General features: G+C 46.9%; 1 protein-coding gene across 1 annotated transcript in view; it reads left to right on the top strand.

Moving 5' to 3' along the window:
- Positions 1-24,064, top strand: part of ATXN7 (ataxin 7) — a 92,576-nt gene extending 68,512 nt beyond the window's left edge. Inside the window, 10 exon segments of the mRNA XM_024123753.3 lie at positions 1,852-2,101; positions 4,173-4,432; positions 4,919-5,001; positions 9,591-9,856; positions 11,357-11,555; positions 11,895-12,016; positions 16,368-17,352; positions 18,131-18,175; positions 18,177-18,198; positions 19,920-24,064. Of these exon segments, the coding sequence (XP_023979521.1) occupies positions 1,852-2,101; positions 4,173-4,432; positions 4,919-5,001; positions 9,591-9,856; positions 11,357-11,555; positions 11,895-12,016; positions 16,368-17,352; positions 18,131-18,175; positions 18,177-18,198; positions 19,920-20,029 (2,342 nt within the window). The 3' untranslated portion in view covers positions 20,030-24,064.
- Positions 24,065-27,348: the final 3,284 nt, after the last annotated feature.

Below are 27,348 nucleotides of genomic sequence, written 5' to 3'. Positions count from 1 at the left end.
GCATTAGCCTAGTCTAGGGTAGGCTCTCACCATTGGCTGCACGGTGGAATCACACAGAAGAGCTTGTAAAAGTCTGGATGCCCAGGCCACAGAAAAATCAGAATCAGAATCTTTGAAGGTGGGACTGAGGCATCAGTATTTTTTAAGGTCATTAGATTACGCCGATGCGTAGCCAAGGCTGAGAACCACTGGTCTAGGACCATTTGAAAATCACTCTCTTCATAAGAAGAGCTGTACCAATCGGGCAAATGTTAATTGAAGGCCTACTCTGTGCCATGCTGTCAGGGGCAGATGACCGAGACAGGAAGCTCCACCATCCAAGGGAGTCGGCAGAACAGGAGACAGATTTTTACAGTCCTGGCTGACAAGTGCCGCTGCTTGAAAGTATATTCAGAGTGTTTTGGGATCACGGAAGAGAAGGAAACTAATTTTTTTTTAAAGAAAACCTCAGGTGCCAAATTTGGAAAATTATTAAACTTGTTATTTTAGCTTTCCCTTCCTTACACGCTACTTTCATATCTGGGGGGAAAAAAAGCAGCAGGCACTTAGAAATTACTATCAGTTTAGCCTTCCTAACCTGCTTGTAGCCTTTGTGTGGTCTAGTTGGAGAATTTGAATTCTGCCTGTAGATAGAGCATAATGATTTTGTCCTGGTGTAGAGCAGCCTCTTTAGTTACCTCATAAAGTGTCATTGAGCTAATGCTCTTCTGGGAATAAGTCAGCACAGCTTCACAGAGAGTCTCAGGACTGATTTAAAAGGACCTTTGGAAATAAATTCTTTACATGATGGTCGTAGTCAAATTGATTCTAATATGCTTAATTTAAAAAATACTCATATAGCTTCCATATTGTGATAAATAAATGTTGGATCACATACATTTTAAAACTTAAGAGTAAAGCAAATGTATTTTAAATTACAAGTTTAACGGAAGGCAACTACTCAAGCTACCAGCTTGAGGTACTTAAGTAGATAAAGTTACGAAATAATTTACTTGTTTCCGATGGTAACATTCTTCAACAGCTCTCGATTTATTTCGTGTGGGTTGCCTTACTCTGAGAAAACCTGATTCTCTAGTGGATAGACTTACTTTCAGTTAAGCCTGCGTAGTCCTTACTTAACCATGAATTACTTCCTGGTATAAAAAGCAGCCTTAGCTATTTGTGGTATTTTTGTCTTGCGCCTTTGGCATCCTATGGTGTGAACAAGAGCTGTGCCATCTGTAGTCAAGTGAGATTATTTAAAAGGAGGGGGGGGTGGGAGTGGGGAGTGAAGTGATTCAGTGGAAAATTTCAGCACAGATTCTTAGGGAACGATAAGATAACCCTAGAAACATTCTTATTTGGTGTCCTATACTGGTGGGTAGTGACAAAAAAAAAATTAAGGTACAACTTGTTTCTTGATATTTTGCTATTTTGAAAATTGGAGAGGTACTGTGCTAGAAAGGAAGAAAGAATTCCATGCAGTGTCAATTAGCAGAGCTCTGCAGATGAATGAATAATTTTCCCCTTTCTGACTACAAGTTGCAGTCAGTGAGGTTCATTTCTAAAATGCAAAACCCACTATTCTCGGGTTTAGAATGTCTGTTTCCTAATGGTTATCTATGTATGATAAACCTCTTTATGCCAAGACGTTTCCTAAGCAGAAGGACCAGTTCCTAGAATCCAGAATAAGTCTGTGGGGTCTAGATAAGCCATTTCTGAAAGCTGCTGAGTTTAATATATTTTCACTTAGTGACACTTACTTGAACCTAAATGTGTTGGTTTCTGGGGACTCCCCCAGGGTTCCATTGGAGACTTGCCTGAAACAGTGTCTTCCCCCCCTCCCCCCACCCCTTTTGTGTTCCTTTTCAGAAAGAAGACATAGCTCATCCAGCAAGCCTTCTTTGGCCGTTCCTCCCACTTCAGTATTTTCCTTCTTCTCTTCTCTGTCCAAAAGCAAAGGAGGCAGTGGAAGTGGAAGCAGCCGTTCTTCCAGTGGAGGTGTTCTAAGTGCATCCTCGTTAAGTTCCAAGTTGTTGAAATCGCCCAAAGAGAAACTGCAGCTCAGGGGGAACAGGCCAATGCATCCCATTCAGCAAAATAGAGTCCCCCATGGTAGAATGTGAGTATGGCCCAGAGGGTTCTTAAAGCTCGCCTGCCAGAAGTGGAACTGTGTACACAAGTAGCATCTGAGAGTGTACGTGGATAATGTGAAAGAGAGCCCACTTTGGAGAAAATTCAAATATATGTTGTTGTTTCTTTTTGTTTCCCTATTATACTTTGGGAGACTTTATAGAGTCATAATAGCAATAATAATACTTATCTATTGATCCTTTCTTGTGTGCCAGCTATTGAAATTTAGCTAAGTGTATTGTCATTTACTTATCACAACAACCCTTTGAAATAGGTATTGCTGTTATCTCCATTTTCTGGATAAGGAGAGGGAAGAAGCGTGATAAGATTGAAGAACTTTAGCCACGGGCCCCTCAGGTCAAACAGGCAGGCCTGGGGTCCAAATCCCGCCTCTATCACTTCCTAGCCGAGGGGCCTCGGCCAAGGCCCTGTTTCTCTCAGAGTCTAAGATAACGGCCCCTGTGCAGGGTTAGTGGGGGTGGTAGGATTCATGTATTCGACCCAAGCACCTGGCTAGTGTCCGGCCCACCGGAGACCGTAAAGGAACGGATGCTGGTGCCGCCGCTGGGGATGACAGTAGGAATAAAAAGGTGAAGAGATCCCCAGAAGCTGCTCTAGGATTTTCTGGGGCCTGCACAGTAAATAGGGAAGCAGTGCTTCCTCCCACCCCCAGTCTTGGGTTCACAAGCAAGCACTGATGAGGGGAGACTGGAAGAAGTTCACACCACCAGGCAAGGCCTTAACGAGTTTCCCTGGTGGACCTGTAGGCTGGCAGGCTCTTTGTGGGTCACATGAGGGAGCAGCCGTGCACTCCGATGGAAATATATCTTGCCCCATCACGGCATGCTTCGGCCTTGGTGGCAGGTGGCTTTTCCCTGGCCTGCCTCCCTTTTGGAGGGTATGCCACACATCTCAGTCCCAAGGTCTGATAACCTGGTTAATCTTCGGGCAGCGGCCAGCACCTGCTCTTGCGCACGGACCTTGCCAGCTGGGAGAGGCCGTGGCATCTTGCAGTGTCTCTGCTGCTGTTGGGCTGTTCCAGGTACAGCTGTTTGGTGCTATTTGTCCTGGTTGCTAAGCCCGCAGCCTCTGCTCATCTGTCAGAAGTGCAAGTACAGGAAGCTTGGCTTTCGTTCCTGGAGCTGTCAGAGAGCCAAAGAAAATGCCAGTACGGTGTGTAAGTCATTCGCCCGCTTAACAGCTGTTAGAGCACTGACTCCACTGGGCAAAGTTTATAAAACCTCATCAATCAAAATCTTCTTTATTTGTAGCTGGGCTTTAGACGGGGACCAGGCTAACTGTTAGCTTCGTACCAACATTTGCCACCCAAATGACAGTATCAGTAAGATTCCAGAAAAAAGTCAGTTCTTGGTTAGTGATACAGGTATTCATTGCTCACCAGCTGAGTGCCAGGCACTTAGATTCCAGGCTCCTATGGAGAAACCTTTTTCAGGGACTGGAGAATTACCACTTCAGTGACACATCGTATCCTAATTAAACACTGGTCTTCCTCATTGACAGAGGCAGAGAGCCTCTCCTTGGAGATACATTGTTAGCCTCTTCTTGGAGATACATTTGAGTTCTTCCAAGTCCTTAGTGACATTTCTTGGAAATGTTCTCTAATTTCAGTTGTTCTTTTCTCTGCTCACTCATTTTACTTTATTTTGATGGATTTCTTAAAAATGACAGCTCTCAAAAGATATCCTCTAAAGGTCCTGCAGTAGTCTTTGGTCCTTTTAGATCTTTTCATATTTTGCTTCTTGCAGGAATTACATTGGGTAACGGGCTCATGTGTAGGATTGTTCTGGAATGATGATAGACCAGGTAAATTTGATGGTTCCTCTGGAGCTTTCTGCCTCTCCAGAAGGGCTTACAGACTGAGTAAAAGTCTTACTGAGCTTTCTGCGTAGCCCTAACAAATTTTCATAATGTACCTTTGGGAGCCTAGCTCTGCGCAGTGCACAGGTAGACCCAGGCTCTGCCCTCGTCCCTCTGGCTCACCAGTCACCCTGGCTGCCGGGGCACTCAGGTGCTGGTGTTCTCACTTCCCCCTACGACAGCATGACGCCCTCTGTCAAAGTGGAAAAGATTCCTCCGAAGATGGATGGCACACTACTGAAATCTGCGGTAGGGCCAGCCTGTCCTGCTGCTGTGAGTTCCTCAGTCAAGCCTGGCCTTAACTGCCCCTCAATACCAAAGCCAACCTTGCCTTCGCCTGGACAGATTCTGAATGGCAAAGGGCTTCCTGCACCGCCTACGCTGGAAAAGAAGTCAGAAGATAACTCCAATAACAGGAAATTTTTAAATAAGAGATTATCAGGTAACTTCATTCTCTCAGTATTTCTTTCTGTGTTAATTGGGCATTCTTGGGAGAGCAAATCAACTGTTACCTGTAAGTCCTCTTTTTAAAACTGGCCAACTTCAGCTTTAGGATGAAGTTTCTTAAGTAGTGTCTTTGAGCTCTTCATTCTTGGTCTTAAAGTGCACGTGTGTGGGTAGGTGACGTAAAAGTAGCTTTCTAGTGGTGTATTCCTAAATGGAGTAGTGAGTAATGCTGGCTTAAACAGTCTCTTTCCTTCTCTTTCCTGTCATCTGGTGGCAAGAGTCCCCACTCTCTTAGAGATGTCGCGGCTTTTTTGTGGCGCTCGTACATTGTATATTTTATATTTGTTGATAATGTGGTAGATTTGCTTCAAGTTATAATTGGTCTGAGATAGGAGAATCTCAGATTTCTCCTGTTTTCTTATTTTCAAAATAAATGAAGCAGCGTTTTGAGCCCATTGTAATGTCTGTGTGCTTTTGACAGAAAGGGAGTTTGATCCTGACATCCACTGTGGGGTCATCGATCTCGACACCAAGAAGCCCTGCACCCGGTCTTTGACATGCAAGGTAGGGGGCTCCTGGGCAGAGCCCGATGCTCCAGGAAGCTCGGGGACCTGGCTGCACAGCACTGCGCCTCAAGCGTCTCTCACTCACAGGGCATCTGCTCTGAGGATTGTTCTGAATTTTTAAGGGAGGGAATGACTCCGTTTTGATGAAGAACGCCTCAAGTTCAGAAAACGTGGAGCCTGTTTTTATAAACTGCTATCTTAAGAGGGGTTTTGCCTCCAGTGAGCCTTACTGTATCCAGGGGAATGGTGTTTTTTTTCCCTAATCAATCTGTTATTTTCAAAGCCTTTTAATATTTCCTCATAGAAGTTTAATTTGACAGGCTCCCCTTTACTGTGGTTTAAATTGTACTGACTTGGAATGAGTCCACAAATTTCCTTTGCGTATATGTGAATATTCTCAAAATGTTTGTGTTATCTCTGGTTCTTCAATTTTACAGCTACTTTAAAAGTATCTGTGACTTTGAGATAGCTTTATTTTTTTAGTTCTAAAAAAAAATATTCGGTACCACATAATCTAATGTATATGTAAAACCCAAGAAAATGTAAAGACTCCCCTCTTTCTATCCTGAGTTTTCCTTTGAAATGCCAGTATGCTAGTGAGAGGGTGGTATATTTGCTATAAAATAAGGGTTGATATGGGGTTGGCCTCTGGCTTCAGTAGACCCCCTTCATAAATGAGCATGTATGCTTATGTGCCCAGGCACCCTGCAGAAGGGTTCAAAAAGGATTGAGAATCATTGCCTTGAAGTAATTTTAAAACCCTTGTTTGGAGGAGGAGGTTAAAACTTATAAAAATTAGTGTTGTTCTCTAAAAATTAATAAAACTTTTGATGTACTATTTTAAGTTTTACCAAAGATAATGTTTGAATAAAGAAACTCAGACTCCACTCCAGCCCTAAACAGTAGAGGAATGTTAAAACCTTCAGAAACAGGAAATGTTATTTCTCGGTAGTTCTTATTTTAATTTCAATTTCTAATTTAATTTTAGCTTGTGGATTTTAATCTTGCAACAATGGTACTGAATCTTGTGAGGAACTAGGTTGGTCAAAAGCACCTATAAATACCTAATTTTTAAAGAATTATGGATTCTCCTCCCAGATGAAGACATATATACACATATATATTCTGAAGTTTGCTTTTTTTTTTTTTGGCGGTACGCGGGCCTCTCACCGCTGTGGCCTCTCCCGTTGCGGAGCACAGGCTCCGGACGCGCAGGCTCAGCGGCCATGGCTCACGGGTCCAGCCGCTCCGCGGCGCGTGGGATCCTCCCGGACCGGGGCACGAACCCGCGTCCCCTGCGTTGGCAGGCGGACTCTCAATCACTGCGCCACCAGGGAAGCCCTGAATTTTGCATTTTATTTCAGAGGTAGATGGTCATCCCCACTCCAGTTGCACCGTTGAATCTCTAGGTTAAAAACTCCTCAGGACGGATTGTTTTGTTTTATATAATATTAACTGAACACATCGAGTGGTGTGTTGTTTGACGGTAGCCAGTTGAGCTCTGTAGAATCATGTCCTGTTCAGCTGCCCCCGAGGGAACTTGTGAGTGTGTGCCTCAGCCCTGCTCCGCGCCATGTCACACTGCCAGCCCCTCTCTGCTCTCTTCCTGCCTACCTGGCTCTCAGAAAGATAGATTTCTCAGTATTGTGATACCTGTGGTCAATGAAGGATGCTTGCTTTACCCAGGGTGCTCTTTTTTAATCATCCGTGAGGCATGCTGGTGAACCAGAAGCTTTATCAACTCCGAATCTGCAAGGAATTTGATCAGCCTTCTTGCTGAACCTTCATTGGCTTTGTGTCGATCCTGCATTTTTCTCCCATCTTCCTTTTCAAGTCGTGTATGCTCTCCATGTGTCCTGTTAAGGGTGTCATTACCATCTGTAGCAGGGTGCTAAGCCTGTCTTTGTGTTAGTATGCATCTTCACCCAGGCATGCCATGAGTTTGGCATAGAGCTGGCAGAACATGCAGCATTGTGGCTGGCCTGCCCTTGCACAGAACCACCCTTACTGTCTTCCCGTGTTCTGTTTGTCAGTGCTTCTCCCTCTCCTTGCCTCCGCTGCGGCCCGAATCCATTCAGCGGTGGGCTAATAAACACACTGGAATGCTTGACATGCAAGCGGCGGGTCTTGCATGTCAAAGACCCAGCTGAATGTCCCCCACGCTGCTGCCCAGATCTCTCCTGTCTTAGACTGAGGGCGTTGTCCGTTCTCTTTGCTGTCAGGGCATCTGCTGCTGCCCACTCCTGTCACTCTGTCGTCTGCCTCCCCCCCTCACTGTCTCCTCCTCACTTCCTCATCTGTCCAGTGTTCTGCTCTGCGTCCTCTGTGCCTTCCATGCAAGTAGATTTGGGCTCCTCTCAGGGTAGAAGCATTTACTGCACACATCTGCGGGCACAGACCTCCTTCTGGGCCTCAGAGGATACAGGCTTGAACAAAATCAAGGCTTGGCTCCTACCTACCCTTTTGGGGCTTACAGTCTAATGGAAGAGATGAAGATTAACTTGGTAATGACTCAAGTAACTGTAAAAGTTACCACTGATGGATAATAAAAAAGAGAGGCCTGTGTAATGGCAGCCTTCACTAAGGGAACTGAGTCAGGGAAGGCTCCTTTGCTGTAGGAATACTGGGCTGAAATCCATATGATTCGTCTGGGCAGAAAGGGGTGGGAGAGGCAGAGGAGACAACCTTTGTGGAGGATCTGGGATGGGGCAGGACAAACAGCTTAGGGTCTGAAAGGCAGCCCGGAGGCTGAGCAGGAGGAGGAGGAGGCGGCACCTGGTGCCAGAGGAGCAGGGAGCAGGGCTGTTAGAGCGCGCGGGGCCCCGGGCCTCCGTACAGCTGCTCTTTATCCTGCGTGCCTGGGGCAGCCCCCCGCAGAGTTCTGATGGGGAGGGTGGGGGTACCAGGGTTGCGGCTGGAAGGTTCTTCAGAGCTCAGGGCAAATGCTGTGTACACTTCAGACCAAGCTGGGAAAATACTGATCGTGTCTGCCTACTTCCTTCACTTGGTCTTCCTGCGCTAGGCACCAGGGGACACGCAAAGGTGGGGAGAGGCTTCTGTATCATCTGTCTGGAGAGACAGGCAGGTGGACCCCCAGTGACGTTGTATATTCGTTTGTTCATTCAACATGTATTGGAGGGCCGTTATTTTTATCTGGTTTTTGTTTGAAGCATTTATGGCGTGCCAGGTGCTGTACTAGGTGTTGGTACAGCACTGAACAAAACAAAGGTCCTTGTCTTCAGTTAGGGTTACTTTCTTGTGGATATATTACATATTAAAGAAAACCAAGTAAAATCTTAAAAAGCTCAACACATTTTTCTAACTGTCTGTGCCAGGTTACATTTTGGGCGAACATAGTTTGCAGTATATGTGGTACGGACGTAGGTTATGTTATGGAACCGCAAAAGGGAATTAGAAGCCTAACTCCCCTTAAAATCCCTTAAATTGTAGCGAACATGTGAGCCTGTAGAGCAATACATTTGTATAATGTGTGTATAATGAAAGTATCATTTGTAGTATTGTTGTAACATAGAAGAGGGAAGGATTTATGTAGATGAACTCATATTCGGGAGGTGTGATTTTGGGGATGCTGTGGTTAGCGGCTCCTTGCATTTTTTCCTTTACAGATGGAGGCCCTAAGCAGTATGGAGTGGTCAGGTTTACTTGACCATTCTTCTTCTCAAGAGTAATTTCAAATTTCTCAACAATGACGGTTTTAGGGAGGTCCAAGAGGGAGGGGATCTAGGTATACACATAGCTGATTCACTTCATTGTACAGCAGAAACTAACACAACATTGTAAAGCAGTTATACTCCAATAAAAAAAAAAAAGAATGTGACCATTTTAAAATTCTGAGGTTAGACATTGTCTCTGGATCCAAAAATCCTATCCCATTTTCTTGATTTCCATAGTGAGTGTCTTTCGATAGCGACTCACGCTGGTTTGCGTCTTTTCCTGTGCACAGCCTGTCTTCTTTTGGCCTCTTACTCTTTAATCCCCCCAGGTCTCCCTCGGCCTGTCTCCAGGATGCTGTGAGCCCCTTTCTCTCTGTATGGCATTGTCACAGGAATAAAGAAACAGTTGTGTTTAATTTTTACTCTCTGGCAGTTAGTGAAAGAAGACTTTGTGATACGTATTTATTGGAATAAGTGCTTCTTCCCTGTTAACATTCAAAACTCTAAATGGCCCAAAGGGGACTTTTCTAGTGGAGTTGGTAACAGCTCTGATCCATGGATTGTTCCTGTGGCACAAAACACGAGGACCTGTTACTTGTTTGTATCTACTGTTTGCCCCTCAGTTACATACCTGGTGGCACAGTTAACATTTCTTCTTTCTTCTGGTGGAAATAACATCACCAGGTTCTTATACATTTGGAGCCTGGAATATCTGCTTCTAAGTATTAGGGAAAAAAAGCATACTCTTAAGATTTTTAGCCTATCAGATGCTGAGCAGCCTTTGATTAAGCTAATGGTCCAAATTGCTTTTTTATTGGCATTGGTATTTTTTGATGTACGGCAGAAAAAATTATTACTGAGATTCCTCCATTTCTGGTTGTTTGTTTTTGTTGTTGTTGTTTTTGGTCTGTAGACACATTCCTTAACCCAGCGGAGGGCTGTCCAGGGTAGAAGAAAACGATTCGATGTGTTGTTAGCCGAGCACAAAAACAAAACCAGGGAAAAGGAATCGATTCGCCATCCGGACTCTCAGCAACCAACGCAGCCTCTCAGGGACCCGCATCCCACTCCTCCTAGAACTTCACAGGAGCCACACCAAAACTCTCACGGAGTGATTCCTTCCGAATCAAAGCCTTTCGTAGCTAGTAAACCTAAACCTCACACCCCCAGTCTTCCAAGGTAAGCCCCGTCCTCCAGCTCTCTCTCCCTCTTTCAGAGAACAGACATGCAGGCTGTAGAGCCCCGGCGTATCGTGATGTCGAGCACAGACGTCAGGCTCGCTACGAGAAGAGATGTTTTTCTAATGGGGTTTTACTTTAAGAAAAAAAAAAAAAAGCGTTCATCACTGAGTTTCAACCAGGGCTGTTTGTGGCCAAATGCAAGCAGCAGAGTAAAGCTAGAATTATCTCTTCTGCCCCTGCTCAGCATTCGGTATCTCCTGACCCTGCTGAGTAGGGCTGCAGCCCGGGTCCTGCCCGCAAGTTAGTGATGGGAACATTTCACATGGCTTTGGCAGCCATTTCCCATTCATTTGTCTCGCTTCTTGCAAAACACAGCAGTTGGGATTCTTGCTGGGGATAGGCATTCAGCCTGAGTCTTTACAGCATCCATTTGCAACATGTTTTTTCATTCATTCATTTGGGACTCTGGCCTGCGTGTGTGTTAGTCATTTGAGCTGTGTAGTGAGCAGCAGGTCAGAACTTAGACACATCCCTTGGAGGCAGTGATGGTGGGCTGAATATATGTATGTGCGTGCTCGTATATTTAACCAAGTTGAAGTAAAGGACTTTGTACCCACTTTCCAGAAAGAAGGGCAAAAGAAAGGCATAGAGAACGAGGGTTTTGAGTCTGGGCCGAGGGCTTCTGCTTAGGAATATGCCAACCTTTGGGTGCTGTTGCTTAATTAACCTTTTACCCTCACGTGTCTGATTCTTGAAATGGTCACATGAGGGGTGGAAGTGCCACCCTCTTGGAAACCTGAGTGTGCCCGTGAGCCTGTCCCCACATGGGCCCCCAGGTTTCCGAACAACACGGTTGGAGGAGTGATCAGAGGAGGAGGTGCCCGAGAATGTGGCCAGGCCCAGGCTGTCGATTCCTTTGCAAGTCCTTTCTTTGGCCATTTTCATTAGTTTTTCCATCTATTAAAAAACAGGCTTAAGTCTAGAAACACCAGGCCTTTGTGTGTGTTGGAAAAGCACACTACTGTCCTTGAGTTACACACTCCAGATTACCCACATAAAATGGTAAAGCTACCTTCTTTTATCACCTCTGTCCCTCTTAGGTTATTTTAGAGCACATTACCAATTACCTCATTGATTGCCTTAGTAACCCAGTTCCAGGTGAGATTTGAAGAGGACTCAAAGAATTCTCTTAAATTCCACATGTATTTCGCCTTCTTTGGGGAGAGTAGGAGGCAGACCAGGTGGCTGTGGAATAGAGAAGTGGTTATAAGTTACTTTGGTTAGACCGGGCAGACAGCTGCATTGGACATCGCGCGGTTCGGGAGAGAGGACCCTTCGCTCCCAGGCCCCCCCGGATCAGCATCTGTGTCCCTAGTGCTAGCGGTGGAGCCCAGACCTCCCCTGATGGTTTTGGATACCTTGTTGTATCTGAGTTAAGGCGGCTGATTCCCAGACATGTGATGTGATCTGATCAGTGCTGCACTTTCTACTCACCAAGGCCTCCAGGCTGCCCTGCTCAGCAAGGTGGGAGTGCCCCCATTGACCCTCCTCCAGTCCATGAATCTCCACACCCTCCCCTGCCTGCCACTGAGCCAGCTTCTCGGTTATCCAGTGAGGAGGGAGAAGGCGATGACAAAGAAGAGTCTGTTGAAAAACTGGACTGTCATTATTCAGGTCATCATCCTCAGCCAGCATCTGTAAGTTCCACATCCGCCCCCGCGCCAACCCTCCCCCCGCCGCAGGGACCGGGCACTGCAGGGGGGCGCGGCGGGGACCCGGGCATGCCCTCCGGTCCATGCGGGGCGAGGTCAAGGTGCGAGTGCAGCTCAGAGCAGGGCGCCCCAAGGCGGCGTGCACTCGGTCGGACGCGTCTCCTGCTCTTCCCGTTCTCTTCCATGACACTCAGGGCCAGGCATTGTCACGCTCGTGCTTCACAGCCCTCGGTCCTCAGTAAGCGCCGTCTGTCCTGGCTGCTCCTTCCTGGGCCACACGCCCTCGGAGTTAGTGAGTCCGAGCGTGTGCTCTCTCTCTTGCAGTTTTGCACATTCGGGAGTCGGCAGATTGGAAGAGGCTATTACGTGTTTGACTCCAGGTGGAACCGGCTTCGCTGCGCCCTCAACCTCATGGTGGAGAAGCATCTGAACGCGCAGCTATGGAAGTGAGTGCCCGTCCCACCAACTCGGGGGGCGGGTGGCGCATCAGGGCTGCATCCTCTTTGTTTCTTACGGGGCTGATTTAATGAAAATAATGGTCTCTGAGAGGAACACGTGGCCTTTGACCAGCCCTGGAGGAAGGGCCCTCATCATTCATACACTCACTCTTGGAGCAAATGTGTCTTGTTCTCGGTGCTGGGGTTTCAGGCCGAGGGACTCCCAGATGGACGGAGCTCACATTTTAGGTCGGGGAGAAATGTGAGAGCCAGTCAACAGAACGTAGAGATCATAGCTTGTCGTAAGGGAGATGACAGAAACGCTAATAACCTGTAGCGCTTACTGAGACTGTTGTAGGCCAGGCACCTTGCTGTGTCAGGTGGCCTGGATTATTCCTGGTTTACAGATCATGAAACTGAGAAGCAAGGTCACACAGAACGTTAGAGGTAGAGCCAGGGTTTGGACCCACCTAAGAGCTGAGATGGGAAAATAACAGGACGGAGGGATTCGTGGAGAGCCTGTCTTAAGGGGCCCTTGAACTGAGATGAATGGATGAGAAAGGGCAGCCGTGGGGCCAGCGGGGAGGAGCGGGTTCCAGGCAAGGAGAACCGTATGTGCGAATGTCTTGAGTCAGAAAAGAACATGGCTTGTTTGAGAAAGAGCAAGGACGCTCCTGGAGCAAGAGGAGAGCTGAGAGGTCAGATGACACTGAAATTGATTGAGGGCACTGAGGAGCTGCTGAGGGTTTTAGGGAAAGGAGCCATTTGCTCTGGTTTACAGTTGAAAGTAAGACGATCATCTCGTGTGGCCTTATGCGTGCCGTTTCCGCAACGTGATTTTAAGTGGAAGAACAGTTCCATGGCCAGAAAGGTTTATTAGCTCAGCCTTTCCTGAAGTAAAATAGTTTTTGTTACTGCAGGACTTCTCAAAGCCTTTAATGGGCACGGTCCGTTGTAACTCTCAAAGCAGAGGATATCGTGTATGATGCGGACTGTCTCCCAGGCTCTTTTGACCTGGGAACCTCTTTTAGGGGAGCATCCCGGGGACTAGCGCTTGGTGGAGCCTACTTCGGGAAGCCCTGAGCTTTGCTGAAGGGGGCTGTCCGATAATACTTAGTCATCCCAAACCCTCCATTGGGGCGTCATTTACTAGTGCCTCCCTGAGTGGACTCTGCGAGTACATCTATTTTTGCCTCTCTGCTTTGCTTGCCTGATACAGTCAGAGGAAGCTGTCAGAGACCTCGGGTAGTCCACAATCCAGAGAACCATCCCCGTGGTCATTAACAGGAAGGACTTGCACTTGTTCACTGTGAAGACCAGCCCCACTGCAGTGTTACTCTGCTTTATTTCATGTTGCTTCCTGGTTCTTGCTAGATAAGAACCTTTATGAAGGAACAGTGTTCTGAACCAGAGACAGACTTGGGCACTGGTTTGTCGGGATTCTTTGGGGGGTGGCCTCATATCAGAAAACTTTAAAATGCATGAAATCTCAGCCTCTTACTGGTGGGACCTGGAGAGCTCATTGAGCTCACAGGACTATGGGTTTAATGTACTCCTAAGGGTTTAGAAGGGTCCTCAGAATTTTTATCCCCATTATATTGGTAAGTGGTTTATGGCCAGTGGTTTGGGTTGAGAGAGTTTCGGTTCCTAATGGCTCGTGTTGGAGAGGTTTTCTTTGTGCTGTGAACCTCTGAAGAAGCAGGACCCTGAAGTTGACTCCACTGTCTGTCTCTCTCTGTTCTGTCAGAGGCTCACTGCCTTATCCGTCACTTGCTCGCAGTGAGGAGGAAACCGTTCTCTCTGTTAACATGACCTTTGGTTTTGAAAAAGTCAATTCAGTAGAGACAGACGGGCCACTCAGTGATGAGCTGGCACACGGGCCTGGGGCAGGTAGGAGCTTGAAGAGAGGTGCCAGGCCAGGTGCTTGAGGGAGTAAATGCTGCCGACAGGGGAGTGAGGGGTGCTGGCGCAGGCTGCCCCTGAGATTTGCCGGGAGTGGCTCGGCACTTCTCATCCAGAAGAGAACTGTTCTTCAGGTGGCATCTTTGAGGCACTCAAGGAAAGTTTTGAAGTCGGCCAGGTCCCATCCTACTGGCTCAGCCGAAAGTCCTCCCTTCTGCAAAGAGCCCCGGCAGCACTCTCCTCAGCCCCTTACCCTTTAGTTACCGTGGTTAACTTCGGGATAAGTGGAGGTGCGATTTGAGCCTGGCAGTGAAGTAAGTTATCTTCAGTGTGTGGAGTCTCTGGGCAGCAGTGAACGTAGACCAGCTCTTCCTCTGGAGCGTGGCCACGACCCGAAAGGCTGTTTGCAAGCCCCTGTGAGTTCTGTCTGCTGCTTGCGTGCAGTGACTGGGGGCCACTATTGCACTTCCCCCTAAGGAGGGGCTGGGTTGGCTATCAAAGGTTTTGTGGTTTGGGTTTTCCTTTTGCTAATTAATTTTTTAGATTGGTAATAAAGTCACTTGGCTAAAAAAGGAAACATGAATATGAAGAGGCGTGCAGTGAAAAGTTTTAGTCCCCCTGGCCCCGTACTCCTCTGTTTTCTACCCACTTCTCACAGGCAGAAGCGGTTTTATCAGTTGCTTGTGTCCTCTGAGTTCATGTGTGCAAACACAGGTCAATATGACTACCTCTTCTTTTTTTGTCTCTTCTTTATGCAGAAGGTAAGAAATGACTTAAAAGAGCTTTTTTAAGAGAAACCAGTCATGTCATCCGGAGAGGTCCACATCCCTGCCCCTGTGGAAGCCTTTCCTTTTCCCAGGATTCAGTTGTAGCAGCCTGGCCCTTAGGCCCCTCTTCCTAAGCCACCTGGTGGCCATGAGAAGCCACTGCGCCCAGGGAGCCGGAGCCCGGAGCCCCCGTGCTGCATTTTGAGCAGAGCTTCTCACAGGTGCCAGTTGCCCTGGGGATCTTGTGGAGAAACACACCACGATGAAGGAGGTCTGGGGTGAGGCCCAGGGACTCAGCATCTCTAGTAAGCCTCTCAGGCTTATCCTTCGTGAGTAGCATGGGGGTAGAGGCCGGCTTCTCAGCCTTGGCTTCACGCTGGAATCTCCTGGAGAGATTTAGAACTTACTAACGCCTGGACCCCACCCCGAGATTCTGGTGTGGCCCGTCTGGGTGTGGCCTGAACTCCACAGGTGATTCTGATGTGCAGCCACAGTTGGGAAGCACTGACTTAGGGCCAGAGCCACACTCTTGAGTGGGAGTTTTAAGGCTGGTGCGCACACTCGCAGTTGTTAATTCCGTTTATTAATAACTATAGTCCTTCTCAAAACGCACGTGGAAAGCCCTTGGGCAGCAGTCTAGGCCAGCGCTCTCGCTTGAAGGATGAGGAACCCGGCCCCTGCTGGTACGGCGCCCGGATCAGCCAGAGCTGCCCGTGGAGGCCGGGAGCCGGGCAGGCTTGGCACTTGGCTTCCAGTCAGGACGTTTGCTGTTTTGCCATCTCAGTGTTCATTATGCCATAGGGGTTTCTGAGATTTTGGCGCCGTCACGTTTTAAAAATCGGAGCTAAAATAGAAGCCGGGGTGAGGGCGGCGGCGGGGTGGGGGGTCCTCCCTGGTTTGACTGTTTGAATACATACTTTACCCAAATATTATAGACAGAATACACTGTTAGCTCACCGTGACCAGAAGTCCCCCTGAGGTTTGGGGGCTTTGTTCCCTTGTACAGGCACTCAGGCCAGTAGCTGGGACCTAGCAGTTGTTATTAACTAGCTGTGCCCGTCCTTTTTCCTCGTTTGTTCATGAGTTCTCTCAGCGTTTGAGCGCCTTCTGTGTGCCAGGCACCGTGCTGGAGGGACAGTGGTAGATCCGCTGTGGATTGCTCCGTCCACAGAGATGCTAGACAGTGGTCATCAGTCACATGTTCAAACTACCAGAGTCTTCCAGAGTCTGGGAACGGGGGGCAGTGCGGGAACGAAGCGAGTCAGGACGGTCAGGACAGTTTTCCTGAGAAAGTGATGATGGGGGCTGAAACGGAAGGGTGAGCAGGAGTTGGGGTGAGAGTGCTGTAGGCGGAAGATACACAGGGTCTCGCTTCACGGCCCGTTCTCGGAACTGAAGGAAGATCAGTAGCCAGGATCACGGAGTTTGGGGTGCCAGACGGGAGGGTGTGGGGTACGTACCTGCGGCCGCAGCACCGGTGAGGCACACGGCCTTATAGGCCGTTGTTCTCAGAGCGCAGAAAGGCGTTAAGAATTTGAAGGGGAAAAGTGACCCTCTGTGTGGCCCAGCATCTCGGCGTGATCCCTGTGACCATGGGGTGTGTTCAGTGCCAGAGGTGAAGGGGGTGTCCTTCTGAAAGCTTCCACGAAGGGCGGCGGTGGACGTTGCTCAGGCCCTCTTCTGTTTCACAGGAAGATCCCGCCGGTGCCCAGTACCGCATCGCCCGTCTCCACACGTGCTCCTCACCGGACAAACTCTGTGCCGACATCACACTGTGGGGTCAGCTACCTGGCGGCAGCCACCGTGTCTCCCTCCCCTGTCCCGCTCTCGTCCTCCTGCATCTCCCCCAGTAGCAAGTCGGTACCAGCTCATGGAACCACACTGAACGCACAGCCCGCCGCCTCCGGGGCCGTGGATCCCGTGTGCAGTATGCAGTCCAGACAGGTGTCCTCCTCCTCGTCCTCCCCCTCCACGCCTTCCGGCCTGTCCTCCGTGCCCTCCTCCCCCATGGCCAGGAAACCTCAGAAGTTGAAATCTAGCAAGTCTTTAAGGCCCAAGGAGCCTTCTGGTAACAGCACTAACTGTCACCACGCGAGTAGCAGTGCCGGCAGCGGCGGCTCAGGAAAGAAACGCAAAAACACTTCCCCGCTGTTAGTCCCCTCCTCGTCCTCGTCCTCGTCCTCCTCCTCCTCTTCTTCTCATTCCATGGAGTCTTTTAGGAAAAACTGTGTGGCTCACCCCGGGCCTCCCCACCCCGCGGCGGTAGCCTCTCCCCACGGCGTCGGCCTCAACTGTGTGGCCGGCAAAGCGAACTCGGTGAGCGGCCGGCACGAGCAGCCCGGGCGGGGCGCCCCCGGCGGGAGCCCCGGCGAGTCCATCAAGAGGATGAGCGTGATGGTGAACAGCGGCGACTCCACACTCTCCCTCGGCCCCTTCGTGCACCAGGCCGGTGAGCTGCCCGTCAGCTCTCACGGCGCCTGCCCCCACCCGCACACTCCTCTGGACAAGCTCCTAGGCAAGAAAAGAAAGTGCTCGCCGGGCTCGAGTGGCATCAACAGCAGCAGCGGCAGGCCCACCAAGGTGGCCAAACTGCCGGCCGTGAACCACGTCCACGTGAAGCATGCGGGCCCCAGCCCGGGGCCGCCAGGACTGGCAAACAGCTCCCTCCTGCATCAGGTAGGACAGGGCCTGGGAGCCCAGTGGGGAGGCCCGTGGCCCCTCCCTTGAGATCTTTCGTCAGCTCGGAGATCTATGTGGTCGGGTTGGTGGGTTTGCCTAAAAGCCAATGTCCAGCTTCATGGGGTCTTTCAAGAAAAGGATGAGTTGCTGGCCAGATGGAGGTCAAACAGGCTCCTCTCTGCCTGACTCTGTGATGACGCTCGGGGGACGCTCCTGGGTGAGGAGGCCACGACAGGTGCATTTCGGCAGCAAGTGCCGCGGACACCGTCGTGCGTGACGGCAGACCCCTCCCCGAGGCCGGCGGGCCGTGTTTCCCAGAGAGCAGTCCTTCGGTGTGTTTTTCTGAAGAAAGCTGGGCTAAAATCAAACTGATCTAGAAAGGGATGATTTAAATTTGAAAGAGACCGTTGAATATTTTTCCCATCAAAGAATTTCAGAATTTTAATTTCCTTGTTAATTTCTCTCCCTATTTTTTTTCTCCTCCCTGCTTTCCGAGGCGGCAGGAAAGCAGCATTTACTATGGGCAGAGCAGAAGACTAAAATCTTGTTTGAGTTAACAGATTGAAAAAAAATCTGAACGTGACCCACTTGTAGAGAAGGGCTATCTGGCCTTCGGATTCATTACTGACCGGGGCTTTCTCAGGCGGTATCTTGTCTTTTCCCCACTCTTTCCCCTGCTGCTGTTTCCTCCTGGCCTTCCCTTCTGTGGCCGGTTCCTCCAGCTTCCTTTCTCTCCTGTCCAGGTCCTCTCTCATCTTGTTATTTCATTCAGCAGGATACCTCCTGTCCTTGCTTACAAGCAGGAATTTCAGCGGTGTCACCCCCAGAGCCCTACTTTAAAATGTGAGCCTCTTTTTTGTTTTGTTTTGTTTTTCTTCCCTTCCTCATCTTCAAAACTGAACTTAAATGCCAGGCTAGAACTTTTCCAGAAAATACCAAGAAGTTGGTTCATGTGATAGAAGTTTCCCTCCAATATCTGTGTGAATTAATACTCAGTGCCAAAGGTATGGGGAAAATAATTTTGCACAAATTTAGGTAGCAGCTGCTTCAGTTCTTCTCTCTGAGCCACAAATACATATGGGCTATTCGTGTGTTGTTTGGGTCTCTTTGAACAGGGGTTCCTGGACAAGTGAAACCTTCTTGATTTGTAGTTATTCCTTGTAGTTTAACGATAAGCATAAAACGCAGTGCAAACACTGTAAGAATCCATCCCTTAATAACTCCCTTCTGGGTGTAGTTTCCTGATTCACATGAATCCTGGGAGGGCTGTCCCACTGCCTCGGGATGCCCACGCCAGTGTCACTGAGCGCGCCATCTTCACGCAGATGCCGCTGCGGACCTTACTGTCCGCCAGTGTCAGAAGGCGAGGAAGAGGCCGGGCGGGTGCAGCAGAGAGTGACAGTGTCTGTGGGGAATGGGGGAGTGGGAGTCTCGTCTACACAGAGCAGCTGCTCCCAGAAGCTTGTTAGCAATTTCAAAGAGAAACTGCTGAGCTGGACTTGCGTGAGAAATTTGACCATTTTCTAAAGCTCTGTAGTTTTTCGTTTTGTTTTGATCTGGGGAAGCCCACACGTTTGCCAGCTAAATTTGGCTCATGAGCTGCCAGTTTGCCACCTCTGATTTCTACCGTCTAGCGGGGGGGGGGACTGTGTCCCACTAGGACAAACAGCCTAAGTTTGGGTTCTTTTCCTTAAAAGCAGTTTCATGTTAAGTTTGTATTTGAGAAAGATTTCCTCTGCAGTGGCATACTTTCTGTTGTGCTGCACAAATTCTAGGGGGGGCCCATGGCTACAGATCAGAGGATGGATGAACCCCCAAGATGTTGCGTATTTTTACGTCTGTGATCATTTATCTGCAAGAGGGATCCTGTAGCTTTCTTCAGACTATCCAAGGGACCCATGACTCCAAAATGCTGTAAAGAAGGCTGCTTCTTAGACCAGTAGGGACCTGAGCTCCCTGTTCTCCGCGGAGCTGATTTTAAAGCAGAGATAACTGAACCGGTTGGAATCCCCTCAGCAACGGAATCAGTGGGACCTGCTGGGGAGCCTAGGAGATGGGGCTGGGTGCGAGCCCAGCCCCCGAGTTGATTCGTGGGCTCTGCCACCAAGGACCTAAAACTAGCTCACTCTGGGACGGTGAAGGCCAGAGTCCCCTCTCCCTGCCTCAGCATGGCCTTGGGTGTGAGTTTTCACACCTGTGTGGTGGCCCATTTGACCTTGTTCACGTACGTCTCAGTTGACAACCTGGAATACCTTCAAGGAAACTGCATCAGTAAATAGAACCAAAAGGCAAACATGTGAGCCTTTTCTCTAAGCTAGAAACCCAGGCTGCCTCTCTTCTGGACAGTTTTCTAAAAGCCAGTCTTTTATTTAGAAGGATTGTGCCCCAGGGCACGGAAGGCTTTTGAAAGCTAAAGCCAAATTCTAGAGCTGCCTGCTCCTGGCATCGCCCAGTTGGTTGGAGACGCAGTGGCCTCGGGAATACCGTGTTTAGAAATCAGGGCGGGGCCGTGTACAGCCGCTTACTTACCTTTCGTTGTCTCCCCACCCCCTCTTTTTTGAAAGCCAAAGGCACGTCCCTGACAGCTGAAAATAGCACGGGGAGGAATAATCTGGACACTTTTGACGACAAGTTACACCTCCACTCAGCACTCTGGACTCCACGATGCCTTTGAGTCTGTTTTCCCAACCTCCTGTGGGCCTCGAGGGTAGAAATCTGCTGGGCTGTTGTTTTAACGAGGATGTCCCTGAAGCTTTGTCTGTAGCAGTGAGTACTCGTAAAGGACACTGGATCAAGTCCAGCCACCGAATTGCTTTTATCAGTGTTAGAGCGGTCTGGACTACTTGCTACAATCTGTGAGAAGTTCCCGTCTCGTTGTTGAACCTGTAGTATTTCACGGAGCCACTCTTGGAGGAGGTTGGCTGGCGAGAGTGTCTTGGCAAGAGCGTGACTGTAGACTTCTCTCCCTCCCTCCTCTCCCTGCCTAGTTCTTTCCTCACCCTGTCGTCTGTAGGTCCCTCTCCAGCAGTCAGGCACCTTAACTGGAGACACCTCCCAGGGGCGAGCAGAGCTGCACCCCAAGCAGCCCTCTGGAGAAAGGGGGTCTGCAGCTAGGTTTTTATAGCAGGTGCCGGGAATGGAATATGGACGTCAGTGAGAGGCACCATGACAAAAGAGCCTGTGTTTTTGCCCAGCCTTTTGCAAGTAATTTGGGATCAGAAGCCGTCAGAAGTTTCTAATGTACACACTGGTTTAAAGCCATTGATGGCCAGAGAGCAAGTATACACCAGTTTAGAGGCTTACTTTTCATGGTACAAAAGCAATTGTTGTGTGATATTTTTTTTTTTAAAAGAAAATGCAAACAATTTTGATAATGGAAAGCCAAATTCTGGTGGGTGGGGAGGTAGACAAATCACTATGGGGGAAAATTTTCCAAGATTTCCAAAGAGATTGAATTTTTTTTAACCTTTGTTTTCATGTTAAATAGTATACAATTAGGTTGGTTGTCCTGTCCAGTCTCCTGTTTTTAAAAATTGCCTTTGTAACGTGAAATAGTTGGGATGCAGCAGACTCTGTCGTTCACAAAGTCATTGATGTACTTAAATGTTTCCAAGGCACTCGGTGCACTACCCGCAACCTCTTCCTTGGACACTGTCCTGGGACTAAGTGTAAATTTCCGCTTGGAGCACTCCCCATATTGTGTGTATCTACACACCCCTTCCTGCCACTACACATGTTTATGTGGATGCCGTTGGGATGGGGAGCAGGCACCCAGGGAGGGGCGTTGGTGACTGTGAACACCTGCCCGTGCGGAGATGACAGGATGCATGTGTAGTGTCTGCTAGTCACACCTCCTTTCTGGGGACTTACGCCTGCCCTCTCACGGGGAGCTTCAGAGACCCTCCAGGATAGTGTTTCTAGTACCCCACCCCCAAAGAAAGAGCTTGATAGGTTAAGACATCATTGATTGAGAAGGTGTCATCGAATTTGAGGGGATGAGCTGGAGCTCTTTAACAGATGATTCCACCACCACAGCTCCTGAAAGGAGAACCAGGCACTTTTGCTTAGAAGAACACACAAAGTTGCCGAACACAGGGTAAATTTCCCAAGGTTCTGATCATGGCCCTGGGCAGGGCTGGGACAGAGCCAGTCAGTGCATCCGTTTTTCTTACAATTCTTGGGTTACAAACTTCAGTTTCAGGGAATTTTAAGTCAACAACAGGTAGAATGAATAAATACTTGGTTACCAGCCTAATAATGTGAATTGCTACAGAACTATTCTTATTATGTAAGGTAACAAAATCTTTATTCAGATACTTTAGCTATAAATTGATGTAAAATATTGATTTTCTTTTTAAAGGAAGGGGAGAACAGTATCTTGTTCACCTGTTATGCAATCAGTCAGTAAATGTTTTAAAAATGATACTGTAAGAGAGCTTGTCTAAGAAGAGAGCACGGATGGGCCAGTTTGGTGTCGTTAGGAGAGGTCAGTCTGGTGGTTCATCCCGGGAGATGGAGAGACGGAGGTAAGAGCGAATCAGAACGTACTTAGTTGATTCCTTGGTGACAAGTGCAATGGGGTATGGGTAGAATTTATTTTCAGAGCCAAGGGGACTTGATGGTTATAAATAAAGTTGCTTTTAGTGATGGAATTTATAGACAGATCATGTTGTTCCGAAAGATGTGAATAGGATCCACGATAGCAGGTTGATGCAGAATAATGTAGATATTTAGATTAGCGAGTCTTGATCATTTGATTTCTTAGACTGAGGTTTTAATTGAAATTTCATTATTGTCTCCCGGTAGTACACAGCGCATCGGGATTAGGAAATTAGCCATTTTGGATTCTGCCTGCCACAAACAGACCTAAACAGTGCTATTAAATTTTAGACTGTTGTTCGAATATTGTATTTTCTCCTACAACTACTTTTTATTATGATGAACAATTAAGACCATTTAAAACGGGAGTACAAGTATTTTTTTGAATTAAATTAACTTGCAAAAACCAAATTTGCAGTGGTTGGGTTGTTTCTAGACAGACTTTGGTATCAATTTAAAACCAAGATAATTTTTATATTCTTTCCAATAGAATTTCATGACAACTCCTGCAGTTTTCTTAACCTACAAAAAAAAAAAAAAAAGTGCTGCAATGATGAACAAAGAATTATACAAAACCTACTTTTGTATCTTTATTTTGGAATTTCTTGTTCTATTATAAATATGGAAGTATCCCTATTTGAGAAGACATATTTTGTTAAAAATGAATTGTACATATTTAAATATGTATTTTTGCACAGGTCTTTTTTTCGGATATCCTGTTTTGGTACAATTGAGATCATCTAGTATTTATTTATTAATTAATAAAAGTAAATACCTTTTTATAATTTGAAGTGGTTCACTGCCAAGCCAATAGTTCTAGAACCTGCCTCCTTTACGGTTTAAGGGATGCCTCTGTTCTGTGAAAGTCTTTTGTCCCTTTCAGTGTCTTGGGAGTGGATTCATACAGATGAAGTGGGCATTGCTTCTCCCTAGTTGCCTGATTTCCCAATAGACTACACGTAATAAGTGACACACTGCTTTTCTTTTGTTAGTGTTTTATGTGTGAGAGAGTGTGTGCGCACATGCGTGCACGTGTGTGTGTGCGCGCGCGCGCCCTGAGCACATGTGCGTTAGTATGTGATGTGATTAAAACAAATGGGGAAAAAAAAAAACAAAAAAAAACTGAAAGTGCCTGAACCTAGTTTTAAGCTTAGACAGATACTTTAAAAAGACTTGAATGTTCAGTTGAACTTTTGGAGTTTGCTTTTTCCACCTAAATATTGTTACTAAAATTTTAGGGGAGGAGTTGAAAACCACCAAATGCTGGTAATTTTATAAGGTATTTTAAAATTAAGACCTTTTGGTTCACAGGAATTCAACTGGTGATGGATTTCCCGGTGGCACCAAGGGTTACAAATCTTGTCAGCCAGCAACTTACACAATGTGTCTGTTTTGTTATTCACTCATGAAATGCAGAGTTTAAAATAGAATATTTAAAATATTTTGTATTCCAAAAATATACAGAGTACCTCTGAGAACATTGAAAAAGATGTATAATTTGAAAAATGTAACTTATAAAGGCAGCTGTCTTCCTGCGAGAGTTCTGTTGCCAAGGAATTTCTTAATATCTCCCATTCTGTCCTGCGGGGGGGCAAAAGTTGGGCTTTGGAAAATGATTGTTAAAAGTTTCATTGTTTAGCAGAAAATAATCATTATTACATTTTGTGCAAAACCTTTTACTTTTTCAGATCATTTAAATGAGCACTACATACTGTCAGTGTGAATGTAGGGCCTTGAAAGCATTTTGCTGTGTTTTTTTGTTTGTTTGTTTTCTGTTTTTGAGCTTGGTTATAAAAGCAATCTCCTGTGTTAAAATGTGTGAATAGGTTGATCATTTGTACACATAATCAAGAGCATCTCAGCTGGACTTTGTGTTGGCTGCTGTATAGAACATGAACAAATGTCAAGGGATAGAAAATTACTTTGGATATTTAAAAGAGAAGAAATATATAGTCTATTTGTTTTGTAACAAGTTCTGTAAATAAAATAATTTATACTATTTATAAGAAAAAGTTGTGCTTTGCTTTATGAGAAATTAGTTTGTGGAGCAAACATGTTAACGGGCAATAAAACCAGGATTTCTCAATAAACAAGGTTGGCTGCATGAAATATTTTACATGTTTCTGCCTCGTTGTGATCCTAAACCCTTTTCGATCTAGTCTGACTTTTCTTCATTTGTAGCATCAGACACCCTTATGAAGCTCAGCTTCCCTTCCATACCACCTAAAAACTTCTAAGGGCTTAGGATGTTTCTGTTCTTGGGCACAAAGGTTTGCCTGGGGTAAATTAATAACCGGGTAAACAGTGAACACTACTATATTCTTGCCCTGTAGGTTTGTCAACAAAGGGAAGTTGATAGATTGAGAAATACATTCTGTTTGTACTGTTTGATGGCATGTGGTCAGTTTTCATCAGAGGTAAGTTTTGTGTGTGTTTTTTAAAATTTTTATTTTATATTAGAGTGTAATTAACGATGTGTTAGTTTCAGGTGTACAGCAAAGTGATTCAGTTACACCAGTATCCGTTGTTTTTCAAATTCCTTTCCCATTTAAGTTATTACAGAATGCTGAGGAGAGAGGTAAGTTTTTTATCCAGAGCTGGTCTGGTTTCTTCCTTGCTTTTACAGACCTCCCTCACTGGCAGTACATTTTGATATTAGGCACAGCATAATCTTTCGTCTCTAGAAATTTGGCCGGTTTTACCATTTGCAAATCACTCTTACAAATTACAAATTATTTTTGTTGCTTAAAACAATGAAGGAAGCAGTGGATTTGTGTACTGGAGTAAAGGTGCATATACATTACAGGAAGGAGTGAGGCTGGCTTCAGTCCCCGCTGCCCTGCCCCGTGGACTTCCGTTCAGTCCTTAGATCCGCCGACTGCTTAAACTCATTCTTAATAAGTTCCCTGTGGATAACTCCTTTCACTTTGGATGTCCTCCTTAACCTTCACTCAAGGAAAAGTTTCAACCACTCAATCTCTTTACGGTTTTTACTTCCGCTCTCTTGCAGATAACCTGGCCCTGGACAGCAGGAGGCTATCCCAGTTCATGGAATGGGGGTTGGCAGTTTTGGATGCTGGCCTGTGGGAAGTGACCAGCAGAAAGGCAGGGTGAGGCCATTCTAGACAGAGGGAGCACGCTGGGCTGACACAGGTGTGAAGAAATGCAGACTGGAGGGCAGTTCTGGGTGAAACTTGCTGGAAGGGAGGGGCGGACAGGGTGGGAGAAGTTGGCACCAGATGGTCAAGGACCTTAAATGTCACGGGGCCTTCATCCTCAGGAACATGCAGTTTAACCAGATGTAACTGTCAGAGCCCAGAGGTTTTTATGGTCCCGTCCCAGCACATGCAGAAATAATAGTCGTTTACATCTTTACTGGTGACTCTGGCAAATCAAAGAAGCACCTAAATCTCTGTCCCTTTTTCTCGCGTTTTCACCCTGGCCTCAAACTGTCCTTAGCCCCTACCCCCAACCCCCAAGCCCTCATCACAGAGCTCTCCCCTGCAGCAAGCCTAAGGCCCTCCCGCTTCTTACCCCACTTTCTGCTCTCTCAGTCCTCCGTTTCTCATAAGAAACTCCTGCTCCTGTTGCCAGTGGGTCTGAAACGAGTGTTTCGCCTGGTAAGGCTGTGATTCTTGCACCTGTTATCTTCACTTTCCATAATCGGAGCTCATGGGACAAAGGTGGCACTGGCAGAGGATCTCTTCCAGGGGAGGGTGAGACCATGAGCCAAAGAGAAAGTTTTCAGGGGAAGGGGAGAATCGAACACTTACAATTTAATAATTTCTTAAAATGCCCATCACGTAGGGCCCTCCAATAAATGTGGAAGACAGAATGGACAGGTGAGAACCTTGGGACAAAAATCATTCATAAAGCTGGTGCAGTGATCCAGGTAAGAGCTATTAAGTTTCCAAACTAAGGCAGTGACCATGTGGATAAAGTGGGGACAGATTCCAGAGGTCTCTTAAAGGTAGAACCAGTAGAACTTGAGGTCTCATTGTATTGAACATTCAAGGGAAGAGTAAGTCTATCTAAGATAACTTTATAGAGATTTCTAGCTTGGCCAAACTGGTTGAGGAGCCTTAACATGAAATACATGGTATGGCGATAGAGAAGGGAAAACATACTACAATGAATTTGAGTTGCCCGTGGGAAATTCAAGTGTAGTACCCAGTGGCTATTTGTGTAGTCTGGAGCTTATGAGAGACGTTTGAGCCTAAATAGAATTGGAGGGTTGTCTTTCACTGGGAGTGGACGAGTTCACCTAGGTAAAATAGGTAGCTATCTGGCTTATTATTAGTTAATACTCATCAAGTTGAAGGCCTAATGTGCCAGATATGGTACCAAACACCTTATCTACCTTATCTCTCACAAAGCCCCGAATAGAGTTGGTAGTTTGATCCTAATCATACTGATGAGGAACTTCTAAAAAGGTAGGTGTCTTGCCTAAGGTCCCACAATGAGTAGGGATATTGCCAGGCTTTGAATTCAGGTCTGTCAGATCAGTGGTTCTTAAGTCTTTTTTTTTTTTTTTTTTTTTTTTTTTTTCCCTTCCATAGATTCACGAGTTCACCTAGGTAAAATAGGTAGCTATCTGGCTTATTATTAGTTAATACTCATCAAGTTGAAGGCCTAATGTGCCAGATATGGTACCAAACACCTTATCTACCTTATCTCTCACAAAGCCCCGAACAGAGTTGGTAGTTTGATCCTAATCATACTGATGAGGAACTTCTAAAAAGGTAGGTGTCTTGCCTAAGGTCCCACAATGAGTAGGGATATTGCCAGGCTTTGAATTCAGGTCTGTCAGATCAGTGGTTCTTAAGTCTTTTTTTTTTTTTTTTTTTTTTTTTTCCCTTCCATAGATTCTCAGAATCACATGAAAGAAATCGTAGGTTCTCTCTGACAGAGGCACAGGCACCCCACATTTTATGTTCCGTTTCCAGGATTTCACAAACGAAGCCCACGCTCCGTGGCCCAGAGAGAGAAGGCAGCCCAAGACGAAACCCTGGAGAAGAGAGTATTGTGGTAAAGACAGACGGAGAAGCGGTACTAAAGAGTAGAAAATTAGATCAGGGAAGGCAGAGAAGGATGAAGTTGAGTTGGTTGAGTTAGAAGTTCAGACAGTTGACTCTTGTCTTAATTATCAGCCCATCAACCCACTTAGGTATTTTTCTTCTTCTGCTTCTTTCTCCAGGATAACTGGAATCGGTATTGAGATGAAAAGTTAGCAGAACCTGGGCAGGGAGACTGCCAAAGAATTAAAAAGTATGAGTGTGGCTAAGTGATGGCCTCGCCTGGGTTTTCAAGGAAGAACTGGAAGCTGCCGTGTAAGTCCATGCTGGCCCCCTCGTGATGTTGTATTTGCAGTTTCCCTCTTGTTACGTCTTACGA

Source organism: Physeter macrocephalus, chromosome 18, assembly GCF_002837175.3.
Source record: "Physeter macrocephalus isolate SW-GA chromosome 18, ASM283717v5, whole genome shotgun sequence".
Classification (NCBI taxonomy): domain Eukaryota; kingdom Metazoa; phylum Chordata; class Mammalia; order Artiodactyla; family Physeteridae; genus Physeter; species Physeter macrocephalus.
Note: the sequence above shows the minus strand (reverse complement) of the source record. Positions and strands in the feature narration are given on the sequence as shown.